Here is a 13745-nt window from a genome sequence, read left to right as displayed (position 1 = left end):
TGTAGAGCATGGATATCCATGGACTTAAGAGCAATAATAATGTTTATAAGTCCAGTGTGCGGAGTGGGAAAGAAAGTTTATGTACTTGGTACAGTTCTAATCGATACAAGAAGGAAGGGAGTAGAAAACACTTTTATGAAGCGACAGGTCCGCAAACAATGTTCCCTAATCGCAGTCTGCGGTAATGAAAATAACACGAACTACGCAGAATATAAATGGAGAAAGTTCAATCAGTTCGTGAGATTATTTGTCTCTGAATTCCGCTTATAATATTCACATCCTTCCACGAATCCCTTTTTTCTAAACACCTACTCATACACAACCCCACCTAAACTATCACCATCAAAGCAAAGTGTTAATCGTAAGAATCTGTTCGCAAAAATTTTAAATCTCTCAACTCGAAATTACAAATATTTAAAAAAAAATGTCTACAATAAAACGAAAAGTTATAATTCTTGTGAACTGCGTCCAGTTTTGCAAGCTGCAGTCGCCTTGCGAATCCTGTTAAAGGTATCACAGCCGACCTTATATTGTTTTTACGACAAATAACCTGACACAGATAGACCCTGTCGCTGCATTACGAGCTTTAAGGAAACAATTCTATCTCCTCTAAGTTCATAATTAGTATGTTGTTTATTTATTCTTACTGTTCTTCACTTCCTTTACGTACCAGGTGATATACTGAAACCGAATTTCAAGCGGTTTTAACAAATACACTACTGAACTGTATTTATAAGCAATGCGCTCATAAATAAAACAGTGCTTTATAAAAATTCCTGTTGAAGAATACGAATTATCCTTAAAATAAACATTTTTGAAGGAATTGGACTGCTTATTTCTTACACTGCACATTTTTGTAAACTCTTAATAAATATTTATAAATGCATCTACAGCGCCTACTACATTAATAATCACTCTTCTTTTACGAATGATCAGGTTTCAAAGTTGGAACTTTACAAAGATTCCATTAGAAAAAATCTTTAATTAATTCTAGTTCGTCAATTAGGTCGTCAGAAAATATTACGTTTTATATCGTAATAAATAAAGAGTGAAACCACTTTTAAGATGTCTGGATGTGATATTTACTTGGCCTATATAAAGCTGCTAGAATTTTACATCTCCTTTAGAACTTAATTTCCTTAATGAATCGTGTCAGCTGGCTGACCGTGTTTTTATTTATTCAAGGTCTGGAGTTTTTTGTAGACACTGTTGAATTTCAGGTTTCTAGATAGACCTTGACTTCACGTATCTTGTAGTAGCCAAGCTTTAAACACGTGACAAAAAGTATACGTATTCTAATTTTAGACTTTTAAGTAACTGGAATCATTAGAAACAGAGGCCATTCTTTCGCTCGTTGAATGCTAAACGTGTCGCTATAAAATACAAAAGAGATAAATACGCCGGTCTACGGGATTGTACGGACTTTTGACCGTATAGAATGTGCAAAAGCTGACTTGACAGTGTTACAAGTGTCAGAAAATCGAAAAGTGGAGTAATTCCAGCGGTTCTTACACCATTACATGTGTTAATAAGCGGCATACTGCGTACCTCTTCGACATTTAAAGCTGTTTCAACGTTAATGTTTGCATCGCCAATAAAATCCCACATCTTCACATCCTTCAGTTACGCACTAACCATTTCATACTGAAATATTCAAGAATAAAAGACAGTTCATGAGTTATGAAAGCAAGACCACACTTGAAAGTGCATTCTTCATCGACTCCATTTTTGTTTCCTTCTCCAACTCTCTTTGTCTATTTGCCTTCTCCTATTCCTTCATCACGCTCTCTTCCTTCGACATCTCCGGCTTCTCCCTTCTTCGCCCATCTTTATTCGTTTTCTCCTTCCTTCATGGCTATAAATGAACATTACACAAATGTTAATGTATGAAGCGAATAAGACACATAGACTGAAATACCTGGTATATCAAATCTAAAACTTCTTGACGATGGTGAAGAGTCAATTGAATACAAATTTACTTGGATATTATCCATCGTCTAGTAAATATAAAACGTAAAAAAAGTAAAAAATGACGTTTCGGAAACATCGTTTTTTACGTTTTTTTATCTCCGGAGATAGGGATTAGCTCTATCTAGTGGGCCCAACTGTGTATGAACCTGAAGACGGAGATAGGGTCCCATCTCCGAAACGTCGTTTTACGTTTTATATTTACTAGACGATGGATAATATCCAAGGAAATTTTTATTCAATTGAAATACCTGGTGTCTTACGTTTGACCAGAAATGGTACTCTAACCCGCGCACTAAAAGCATTTTGTCATACACTAGTAATGCGGTTAGGTGAAAACAAAAGTTATCAAAAAATGTCCGCAGAAAGTGCACTGCTGTTCTGTCACTTAGGGAGAGCGCGCCGAACCACGTAGGATAAGACACAAGTACAGTCACCCAATCTTATGGTTCTTACAGCCAGCTCTCATTAGATGAAGTACACACAATTTTACGTTCCCCAGCTTCTAATTACATACATACATACATACATGCATGCTATTAGCAGTGCCCATTCGTATTTTGCCAGAAACACGTGAGATACGAATTTAAGCAGTTTCCTATTTCTTCAATATTTCTTCTCGTATAATGTAAAACGCTTTTCCCTTCAACGTACTTCATCACTATGTGGGCAAGAGGGAAAACTCAGGCGAAAAAGACACATAATTAAATTATTTTCTATTTATCCCCAGCCTAAGGATTATAAAATAAAATATTTGTGGATATAATCTAAGTACTGTAAGTCTGATTAAATTACCGTATGTGTAAGTAACAGCCGAGTAAGCAGGTCTGTAAATATTTTACATTAATAGTTAAGAAGATAAATTTGATTTGTGCATAATCTTGAGCAGATATTCGAGGCATCTCTGGAGGAATAAAACCTTATCTTTTCCCGAAGACATGACAGATATTGGTACAGACGTTTCCCCTGTGCGTTGAAGAGCAAACATCTGTTTTCAGGAAACTGAATACATTCAACTTATTTCATGCAACTGGTTTTCTCTGTGTGTGATCTGACACAGAATTTATTTTTAGCATAAACCACGACAGACACAAAATTTCAGGCTCGTATCTTTTGGTACTCTCTGTAACATATATCAGATTTCTTTAAACGCTTTCATCTAGATTATTTGTACTCCGTCCTTGTTTCTTTCTGTGTACCTTGCTTTCGTTCGTATTATACAATTTACTGATTTACATTAAATAAAAAAAACTAAAAAAGATATACATTTTCTTCGTTTCATGTTGCAAAATTATGAAAATTGTCAGCAATATAAAATCTTTGTTTTGTTAATATCGTCACAACAGAAAAGTGTTGGTTAGGTTAGCATTTTACGCGATAATTTGCTGTTAGGGGATTCTGCCTCATCCCTGGTTTGGATTTTGATTTAAAATATTTCCAAAAAGGTGTCTTTCAAGGATTAGTAAACTATCTCATCCCAACAAACTAACGAATCCTTATACGTATGCAATGAATGTGTGTTGGACCAACTACAATACAACAATAATTCCCTCGCTTAATTGAACATCTCGCCATAAAGTCGTAACTAAATGTTAGTGAATGGCCAGCTTCACGTTTCGGCTGTCTAAACTGGTGTATATTGAACAGAAGGCGATACGAAGTTGCTAATAGAAGCTTGAGAATCATCTAGCGACAGTGTGGAAAGTCACACCAGCGGTTAACGGTGGTTCATTTCTGAATGAAAATTCAATTCATTTCATTTATTTAAGTGATTGCCAACAGCAAGAAGCCAATAACAGTCAAACACTGATAATACATACAATAGTAATAATAAAATAATAATGAAAAATATTAAACAAACAGTTTAATTAAAAATATACATGTACAATATTAAATATACAGGTAAAAACAGAAACAATATTATTCACAAAGAAAAATAAATGAAGAAATATAAATAAAAGCAAATAATCCACCTAGGAAAAACACTAATATAAATGTAAAACGCTAATGAAATACAAGGAACAAATAACCAAGCTAGATCATCTATCAAGACAATCTATCTAGATAATTTCCCTTATTGGGAACGTGCCCTCAAAGGAGACAATGTTTACGCTAAATACGTCCACGCCTTAAACACGTTGCATACAGAGTTTAGTAGGAAACTATCATATTACAAATTCTCGGTAAACTTTATGCACAGGAACAGTCTTTGCGTCTCACACAGAAAAATTAGTCCTTGGGTCCCGGAGACCGATAAATGTTTCGATTATAATTATTTTTGGTCGTGATTGTAACGGGGTTGCTTGTCCTATGAATAAGTTGGAAGCACGTCACATTCAAAACCGAACGTGTCATTTATAACACACAAAGTGGCACTGGCGGGGGGGGGGGGGGGGGGGGGAACCCTTCCACCACGCTGCTACATGATTATCTCCCCCCACCTCAAGTGCGCAACAGACCCGGTTTGCAGTCTCGTTACCAATTTATCAGTCGACTGTCCAAGGACTAGAAGCATGGAGGTTATCTTATAACCCTTCTAAAGGACTTGCGATAAAAAGAGAATACACAGAAGGAAGTTCAGTAGGATGTGAGGTTTTCACGGCGGTGATTACGAAGTTGGCTCTCTTCTGGCATGTAGAGTCCTGATGATGGAGGCAGTAAGGACCTCTGAAATGCTGGAATACTTCGACTACACGGTGGTACAACCCAGAAGACAGACATCTTAAAGAAAACTTCATTCGGCGATCTTCCCCGAAATATCCCGAAATCCTGATAAACATTAAACCAATACGATCGATTGAAAACTAGTGAGGGGAAGTGAGGGGGGGACAAAGGAAAATTCTCCTGGAAGGAATGCGGAAACAGTGTTGTGGGTGGTGGCAAGGAGAAAGGAGAAATATCTACTATTTAGAATTAAAATATTTGCAGAGTTTGCCTGTGTTCTGCCCTCGACTGCCTTTGCTGTCAGTATTACCGAACAGGAATATGTACGTATAATTCACTGAGTGCAGCTCCTGTCAATGGCCGGCTTTCACTGAGGAGGTATATTCTCAGGATGGATATTAGTAGTGGCCATCTGATGGGTTCTGCCGCGTGTCCTTATTCCACCTCCTTTCTCCCCGTACGAAGACCCCCAGGGCTGATAACCTCCGACCCAAACTGCACAAGACTGTTCGAGATTTGAGGTTCTCATGGCGGTGAAGATGGCAGTGCTGTTCGTATAGGTTCGGGATTGAGCCTTGAAGAAGGAGACGATGTTTCTTCGAAACGTTGGTATCTACATACCAGTCTACACGGCGTTACAAACCAGAAGAACAAAATCATCATCTGCAAGAAGACTTCGCTCGTCTGAAGATAGTGAGGGACATCGGGACATATTTATGATTATCAATAATTATTTCAGAACTAATTGGAATGTTATTATGTGAACTTTAGACTGTAACCAGAATGTGTGCCCTTGGGATTTATCGCCAAGAAGACAGATGTTACTGCCCTTGAGATATAATGCGAAGAAGAAAAGATAACCTTTTCTAGCAGCGTTAATTTATCTTTTTCTGGTCTTATTACGACCAGTTATTGGGTAAAACAGCAAAGAGAATGTTCTTAGCCATAATCTTAGTACCATTTTATTGAATTACCTGCTACTCTTAAACTGTTCTTGGTCTTTTTATCGACTGCAAACCAAATACTAGACTAGTGCTTAATTCAAGCGTGATTCTATTCGTTTAAAGCCGTTTTACAATGTGGAACACAAAATGATGCATATGAATGAATGATATTGTTGCGGTCCCGATCGAACCCATGTACTGATGGGTCGTGAATCCTGCTAACCACCAATGCACACTATGCTGAATGGTGTGTACTAGATACGAAAAAAAATGCATGATATCACCCGGAAGACCTAGACATAGATGGTAGCATCACGCAGAATTGACCCTAAAGAAAAGAGTATATACTGACGTGGGCTGGATTCGAATGGATCAAAACAGGGTCAAGTGTATGGATCATATGGCTAGATCTGCGTGCTTAAAACGAGGCAAGCTGTAAGACTATCAGCTTATCAAAAACACTGTTTTTTATGTAGTATAACGGAAATTGCAATGACCTATATGTGAACGTGTTTACAACACACTAAGCACGAACATTTCTGACAATCCTATAAAGACAACCTACTTTTGTTACTGCTTATAAACTTGAATGCCTTGAAAGATTATAATTCCAACCAATAACATACTTAAACGCGCTGCTAAGGAAGATTCCGCCAGTGTAACGAAACACTTGAGCTGTTTAACATTGGATGACTACAGTTGAGTTCGGATTCAGCGAGAAGGTCCAGGTTGGCGGATTCCAAAGATTTTCAACTCTTTTAAACAGTGAACTGCTGACGTCACGATACTCATGAAGGTAAGAGGGCACTGTAGAAGGCTTAGCTGTTAGTCTGTGGAACATACAAGGAGATGACGAAATCACCAACTTCACGGAGTAGGTTCCATCTTGGAAAGCTAAAGCAGAATTTTCAGATGTAGCCTACAAGAAACTGTCTCTACGCTAACTGAATACTTCCATTTCATGAACCTCGCGAACTCCCGGTCTATACCGAAAACTGAAATTGAGTCGCATCTATCTTGATGAAATTTAAAAACAGCCAAGTAAGTAAAAGACCCAAAGGACTGATACAATTTTATAAAATCTTGACAGGCGTCTATTCGCAATTAGAATAATCATGCATCTTAAAAGTTATTTTCTCCTTATTTGTTGAAACATAAAATATAATATATTATGACGCCCCAAACAACGAAGTGAAATTAATGAATAATTTTTTTTGGAAGGAATTTTGGTACAACATATGCCTTTTAATAGGGATAACTATAAAAACTAGTATACATATTTCTATATACGATACCAAAATAAATTGTTCTGAAATCTAATCTAGCGTTTGTTATACCAAAATGGCCCTACGCACACAGTTTTATGAGTTTGTTAAAATGTGCGATGGAAGTTATATGCAATCTTATTATTTAAGAAGAATTTACTTCGAAGAAAACTAGGATTACCATACTTTACAATAAGAATAAAGTTGGCCATGCCTTACATCTGAGCAATGTGAATACAATTATAGCTTTATACTTTCTTGAAAACCTTTGAAAAGACGTGTCGATATGATATCAGCTGCTAGATAAAGAAAGTGAACAACTGTAGGATAAAATAAGCAACAGACTAACCATCAGTTTACAGGGAGTACATCGCAGTTCGAAATGTAAAGGAAGGGGTCTATGTATGACAATTTTATTTAAGCAATATTATGACGTCACTTTCAACTGTACCATTAAAAAAATTCGTAAGGCAACTGCAGTTTGTAAAATTGTAACCACATCACAAGAAATTGAGACACCAGCTTTAATATTACCTGTATAATTTCCTGTGATTATGAACGTTTTCTTTTCAAAACACTCGCCAGTTCGAATGAAGAGATCTGAAAGAAGTCATATACGAAAGGATTCTTTAAAAAAAGCCATGTGCTCTGAACTTGATACATTTTCGTGGTTATGAATGAGTAGATAGTATAGAAGACATTAGTTAATGGGTGCGAATATTATGAGCAGACTTCAGAGACAAATAATCCATCCAAATGATAAAATGTTCTTCGTCTGTGTTCTGATTAGCAAGCTCTGTTTTTTTCACTTCAATCTGCGAACAGGGAAGAATCCGTTGAGTTGTCCGTTTGTGAACAGGGTTTCTGTTTACTCATTACGCAGATCAGCATTTTACCTAGTACGTAAAACTTTCTAGTGTATACCCTCCACCTTAGGCCACATATACAATATTAGTATCGCTCTGAAGCCCAAAAGGCTGATTGTCATGCTCTATATCACAATAGTGTAAGTGTTCGCGGTTTGAAAACGTTTTCATTTTACCCGAACCAGTTCTTTAAGCTTGTTTGCCCTTCGTTGAGAAGATGTGAACTGACAAAACCAACACATGGAGAATGGTACGTACATCATATGAATTCTGTTTCAATTATATGCGATATCCCGAGGACGGTATAACCAAGGCCCAAGGCCACTATCGTTGGGTATGAGTTTTTTACATGATAACAGCTGTATTACGTAAGAACTGTGTGAGCAGATGTTGTGACCAGCTGGAAGAATGTGACATTGCAGAAGTTTAGAGAAATGTCTGCTAACGAATAGAATGCAGGTTAGCACATGGAGTAGGAGAAGTATAAGTAATATTCTTATTATTGCATTAGTTTGTTTTTCGTGAGTTTATCCGATTGTGTTAATTTACATTAACTTAATTAATACGATGTGTTTTGGGGCATTTTAACATAAATGCGAGAAAGTGGTACCCGACAGCGTAAACTTACAAGGTAAGTTACGTTCGTAGTTCAACATTATTATTTAATTAGAAGGCAATTGTATTTTACAGAAACAGAATGGAGATTTTTAAACTATAAATACAACTGTCAGTGATATGTCATAGAGGAAATCTGGCATGTTCACAGGCTTTTATATATAAAAATACCCATTATGCCTTCTTTTAGTCCATATTAAGAAGGTAATGCTAATTTGTGTAGGTTACCAATACAAGCACCACTTTTCAAATTCCCTAAGCGAATTTAAATGAAAACCTAAGAGTACTGATAAATAAAGACATGTTTTATTTACGGGTTAATTATTTTTTATATGTCGAAAAACGACGCAAACTTTTCCCAATATAAAAACGTAAAATTACTCTATGCGGTTCCATTTCACGGATTTCCTCTATACGCCTATTTTACACGGTCCAGTGAAATCGTAAAGAATCATCACGTGCTGTGACCACAGTTTTACATGCAATGTTTAAACCTTGGACTGTTCTGTTGACAATGATGCTGGAACACGTCATTTGAGAATCTTGCTGAACATAATAATGGTCCTTGAAGAGATAGAGACGGTATAATTTCTTGTTCCGTAAGCTTGTATCAGAAATATGTCACAAAGCGTGCGTATTTTTTGTATTAGCTGAAACTCTGAAGCAAGGAAACTACTGAATCTTCCTCATCACTGCGAAATAAAGAAATGACAACGAAGGAGGCGCGCAAGAAGTCAGAGGATAAGCCCAAATCGCTACAAACTAAGACGAACGAAGATAAAGACAAGTTTGAAGTCCAAAAGTGCATCGAAAGATTGCATGAACTTCTAGAAGGTAAGTTTTTGTTGTTGTAATTTTATGTAAATAATATGGAAAGAGGGGAAATATGAGAGTCGTAACTCCATCTGTAAAAAATGTTCATACAGAACTAAAATTATGTCATCGATTATAAGTGCAGCATTGTAGTGTTTTTTTTATTGTCTGTGTGCCGACAATGAAGAAGAATTGACGTAAGTAACATACACGGAGTGCTTATATTCTGTGGCGGCTTAGGTAATCCAATTGATTATTTCAACACAAACTTACATAATATCTTAGGTGGATTTTGAAAATTTATGTGCTCAAACGTTTTCATTTAGCGGCAAATAATTCTCGACAAATATTTATGACGTTATTTCACTAACTTCAAAATTAATATATATATATATATATATATATATATATATATATATATATATATATACATATATACATATACATATGTACTCATGTGGTTTCCGGGGTGTAAGCAAGTCCTGATTATAAAGTCCTGAAATAAGGAAAACAAGTAGAAATTTTCTTAGAAACCTGAAGGAGAGAGATCAGTTAGGAGACATTGGCCTGTATGGGAACATGATATGGAAACGGTTTTTAAAGAAGGATGATTTTTCAATCGTGACCTAATTAAACTATCTTAGTATGAAAGTGTGGATTATAGTGGAATTGATTTGTAGAGAATCGTTCTGTAATACGGCAATTTAATTGTTCCTAAGATGTTACTAATTTTCGCTTAAATATTTCACAGGAGAAGAAAATCTAAAAGTAAGACTCGATGACAAGTTTCTACTCCGGTATTTGAGATGGGTGGATTTCGACCCAGATCTGGCCTTCACTAAGGTACTGTACGGTTTAATATTGTTAATATTATTATTTGCACACGAACTAATCACTTGCGGGCTTTTGTAAACGCGGTTATGAACCTTCGGGTTCCATAAAATATTGGGAATTTCTTGAGTCGCTAAGTGACTATTGGCTCCTCAGAAAGGACTCGGCACCATGGAATAAGTACACGAACTTACACATGACACAGGCTAAACCTTGTCCCTGATTCTCGTTACAAAGTACCTTCAAGGAAATACATTTTAGAAGAATTTATTATTTACTTCAATATTGCAATTCTTCATACCAATTTAAAAAAGACTGTATTTTGAAATATTTTAAAAATGAATGTCTTATCTACAACGTGAATTCTTTTTCCATCTGATCAAATTACGTTGGTCTAAGTCCATTTTAATCCACTGCTGTTCGAATTATTGAAAGAACTCCAAAAATACAAGTAGAAATAATAGTTATAAATTGAAAAGTAACTTAAAACTTTCATATACATGTCGTATATTAATGTAAAGTATACTGCGTATTTCTCAATTTATTTAACAATGTTCTTCCAGCGCCAAATTTGAGGATAATTGTGTGCAATAAATTGGGGAATACGTGGAAGACAGCGGCTGTGATTTCTTTGAAAATAAAGAGCATAACATTCGTTTCAAAACTGAGGAAAATATGAAAACCTCCGGATACTCCGGAGAATATCATCGGGGTCTGATATCTGTCCCCGATTATGGATACAGAGACAGTCTTAGAATCACCCGTATCTAAGTTGCTGATTGGTGGAGAATACATATAGATACAGTTTTAACGACATCATTAAATAACCGTATAAACATTCAATCATTATTTTCACTTCTTATAAAGCTGTTCTATAAGCACAAGGAATTCATTTTGTTTCAGATTAAGGACATTTACAAATTTCGGTCTGAGACAAAGGAATGGCACTGTAGCAAACAACCGTCCGAATATGCGACTATTATTGAAATGAACGCACAAGTCCTTCTTGGTAACAGAGACAGCAGGGGCCGGCGGGTGTACCTCGTCAAAGTGGGTGAGAGAATTTTTATACGTTTCAAGGAAACAGTTTGGAGATAATTGGGCAGAAGCAACGTCTTGTTAAACCAACAGACGTAACACGGCGTGTTACGACACTGTTGACGATTCTCCTAGAATCAAAACTCTTATTGACATACTTAACAAAGACATAGAATAAAAGTGGCTTAAGTTTTAAGTATATACTGTAGTGCAAGGAAGAAAATACCGAGTTGGAGCAGAAAAATTAGGGTATTTCAAAATGTAAGGATGCTGTCCTAAAGACATAAGGTATCGACATGGGATATCATTTCTTCTTCTTCTTCTTTATTACGCCGTCTCCTTTACAGGAGGTTGGCGACATATTATGAACAGGATCCTTCCATCCTTTTCTCGGACTGTTACCTGTTCATATATGCTTTAAGGCAGGTGATACAGAAGTGGTTTGACATTGCCTTCTTCAGTGTGTATGGAGTGCCACGGAGAAACCGGGGAAGCCCCGGAGGAAATCTCCGTGTTGCCTAGACCACGGCCTTGTCCAACACAATTTATAAATTCGGGCACCGCCGGGAATCGAACCCGGGACGCCAGAATTACAAGGCCAGCGTTGGGATATCATTTGAATGGCTTTATTAGAACATGCACGCAAAGAGGATGCATTACAGAGATCACACGACTGTTACAGGAAACATAGACTGCACCAAGAAAGATGTCACAATTCACACCATCAACTACGTGGACGACATGTGGCTGGAGGTGGCGATGGAGGAAGAAGAGACTCAGAAGAACGGTCTGGCTATCATCATCGACATGGAGGGCTATTCGTGGAAACTATTCAGATGGCTCACGCCACAAAACATTAGAATTTGCTCCCGAAAATTCTACGTAAGTTGAACAATGATTTATCAGGTTTCACGGAGGGAAAAATGTGGAGTGTGGCTTCCTGGAGTACAGGATTACAAGGAAAATTATAATTGCGAGTTTTTACACAGGCTCACAAAACTAATTTGAATGTAGTAAGTCAAGAGTAATGCTTTTCAACTAGGCAAGTTTAAGTCCGTACAAAGGATTTGAGGTAATAACAAAAGGCTTAACAGGGAACGAACTCTACATTACAATCCTTTTTGGACATATACCGCACCAACTCGTTGCAACGGTGTGTGGTTTAATACCTGTTATCAAATGAACATATCTTTTCCAGAACTTAACATTCCGAGAGATCGACATTCACGTGGTGAACACATCTTTCCTGCTGAACACTTCAATAGCGATCGTATATCCTTTCCTAGACTCGAAAGTGAAGGAACACGTGAGTATCAGGTGAAGACATTTCATGCAGGATGCGTAGGCAAAGGAAGTTATTGAGGGTCATCAATGAGGATATCGATAAAATCGATTCACTAATGAGCAGATACTTTGAATTTGCCAGACGCCGGGGGAAAACGAGATTACAACAAGCGTACATCAGCTATTTATGTACTTCAAGAAAGCATGTAATTTAATTATTACAGCATTATTCTTAGGCTGGATATACTAATGAAACTATTTAGACTAATTAAAATGCATTTAAATTAAACCTAGAGTAAAGTCTGTGTGAATAAGTATTTTTCAGATTCATTTCCTATAAAGAATAGTGTAAAAAAGATGATGTTTTACCACCCTCGATTTTTAACTTTTCTTTGGAGATTAATATTAAAAATTGACCTTAGGGATATCGGGATTGAGGATGTGGGCTGGATTCCTCTGGCTTAGGATAGGATCCACTGGCTGACTCTGATGTACACGGTAATGAACCTTTTGCTTCCAAGAAAGGTGGAAAACTTCAACTATTATGATTTGAGGTTTTCACAGCGGTGAGTATGAAGATTTCTGTCTTCTGGGTTGTTGCGCTGTGTAGTCTGGTCGATGTTAACCAACGTCTCAGAGGTCATACTGCCTCCGTAATCAGGGCGATTCATCGCCCTGATGACGGATTTAAAATAAGCAGCCACATTTATTCTAAAATTCCCAGCTTGTTATGCGATTAATGTAATTTTGGTATGAACAGATTCACTTCCATAATCGAGACTGGAATTCGCTTCATAAACACATCAACCCTGAAATCTTGCCTGAAGAATATGGAGGCCATATTCCTAGACTGGATTACACTGAACTACGGAAGATTCTTTACGAAAATTCAGAAAAACTTGTGGGTAAGTGGAAGTAAGTAAGGGGCTTGAACGTAAAAATGTAAAGAATGATATCTATGAATATCCACTTTCATTAAACTTACAAGGATGTAGTCAAAACTTTTTGAGGTTCAAAAGCTTTAACTCGTAAGACTTTCACGGTTATAAAAAGTTCTCTCTGTAACGTAATACTGTATTTTAATATTTTTCAGAACAATTTTCTATGGGATACGTAAACACATGAAGAAGGGAACGAGGCTAATGAAATGCGTTCCTGTTTCCACGTCTCTTTACTCCAAAGATTTATACGCAAACAGAAGTCACAAATTTAATGTATATACACACAAACATATAAACTGCATATAAAACAGAATTTATCCTCAAAAAGTATGTTTTGAGATTATTCATCACCCTTCAACTGATATCAATACATTATAATTTCATCGTAAAGATGAAAAATTCATGATTATTTCACTAGACACGAATTATAAGACTTGAAGGCGAATGGGCCGAAAATACGGCAGTTATATGGAATTATTACATTACAGGAAAAAATTGCATAAAATGGAAATAACT

General features: G+C 36.6%; 2 protein-coding genes across 5 annotated transcripts in view; one reads left to right on the top strand and one right to left on the bottom strand.

Annotated features, from left to right (window-relative positions):
* Positions 1 to 13745, bottom strand: part of LOC110830924 (alpha-tocopherol transfer protein-like) — a 182946-nt gene that overhangs the window by 60243 nt on the left and 108958 nt on the right. The gene's annotated exons all lie outside the window — the stretch shown is intronic.
* Positions 5679 to 13556, top strand: LOC110830927 (alpha-tocopherol transfer protein). Of its 4 annotated transcripts, none has more exons than XM_087355002.1 (8): positions 5679 to 6372; positions 8973 to 9156; positions 9887 to 9978; positions 10870 to 11020; positions 11687 to 11886; positions 12203 to 12310; positions 13049 to 13193; positions 13382 to 13556. In XM_087355002.1, the coding sequence occupies exons 2-8, from the start codon at positions 9030 to 9032 to the stop codon at positions 13411 to 13413; spliced, it is 855 nt and encodes a 284-aa protein (XP_087211128.1). In that variant the 5' UTR covers positions 5679 to 6372; positions 8973 to 9029; the 3' UTR covers positions 13414 to 13556. The 4 variants fall into 4 exon arrangements, with proteins under 4 accessions (XP_087211128.1, XP_087211131.1, XP_087211130.1 ...); XM_087355005.1 differs by lacking the exon at positions 5679 to 6372 and adding an exon at positions 7595 to 7957; XM_087355004.1 differs by lacking the exon at positions 5679 to 6372 and adding an exon at positions 8043 to 8166.

This window comes from Zootermopsis nevadensis, unplaced genomic scaffold (assembly GCF_977971745.1).
Source record: "Zootermopsis nevadensis isolate Lab colony 2312 unplaced genomic scaffold, Znev_1.0 Znev_ptg000024l, whole genome shotgun sequence".
Taxonomy (NCBI): Eukaryota; Metazoa; Arthropoda; class Insecta; order Blattodea; family Termopsidae; genus Zootermopsis; species Zootermopsis nevadensis.
Note: the sequence above shows the minus strand (reverse complement) of the source record. Positions and strands in the feature narration are given on the sequence as shown.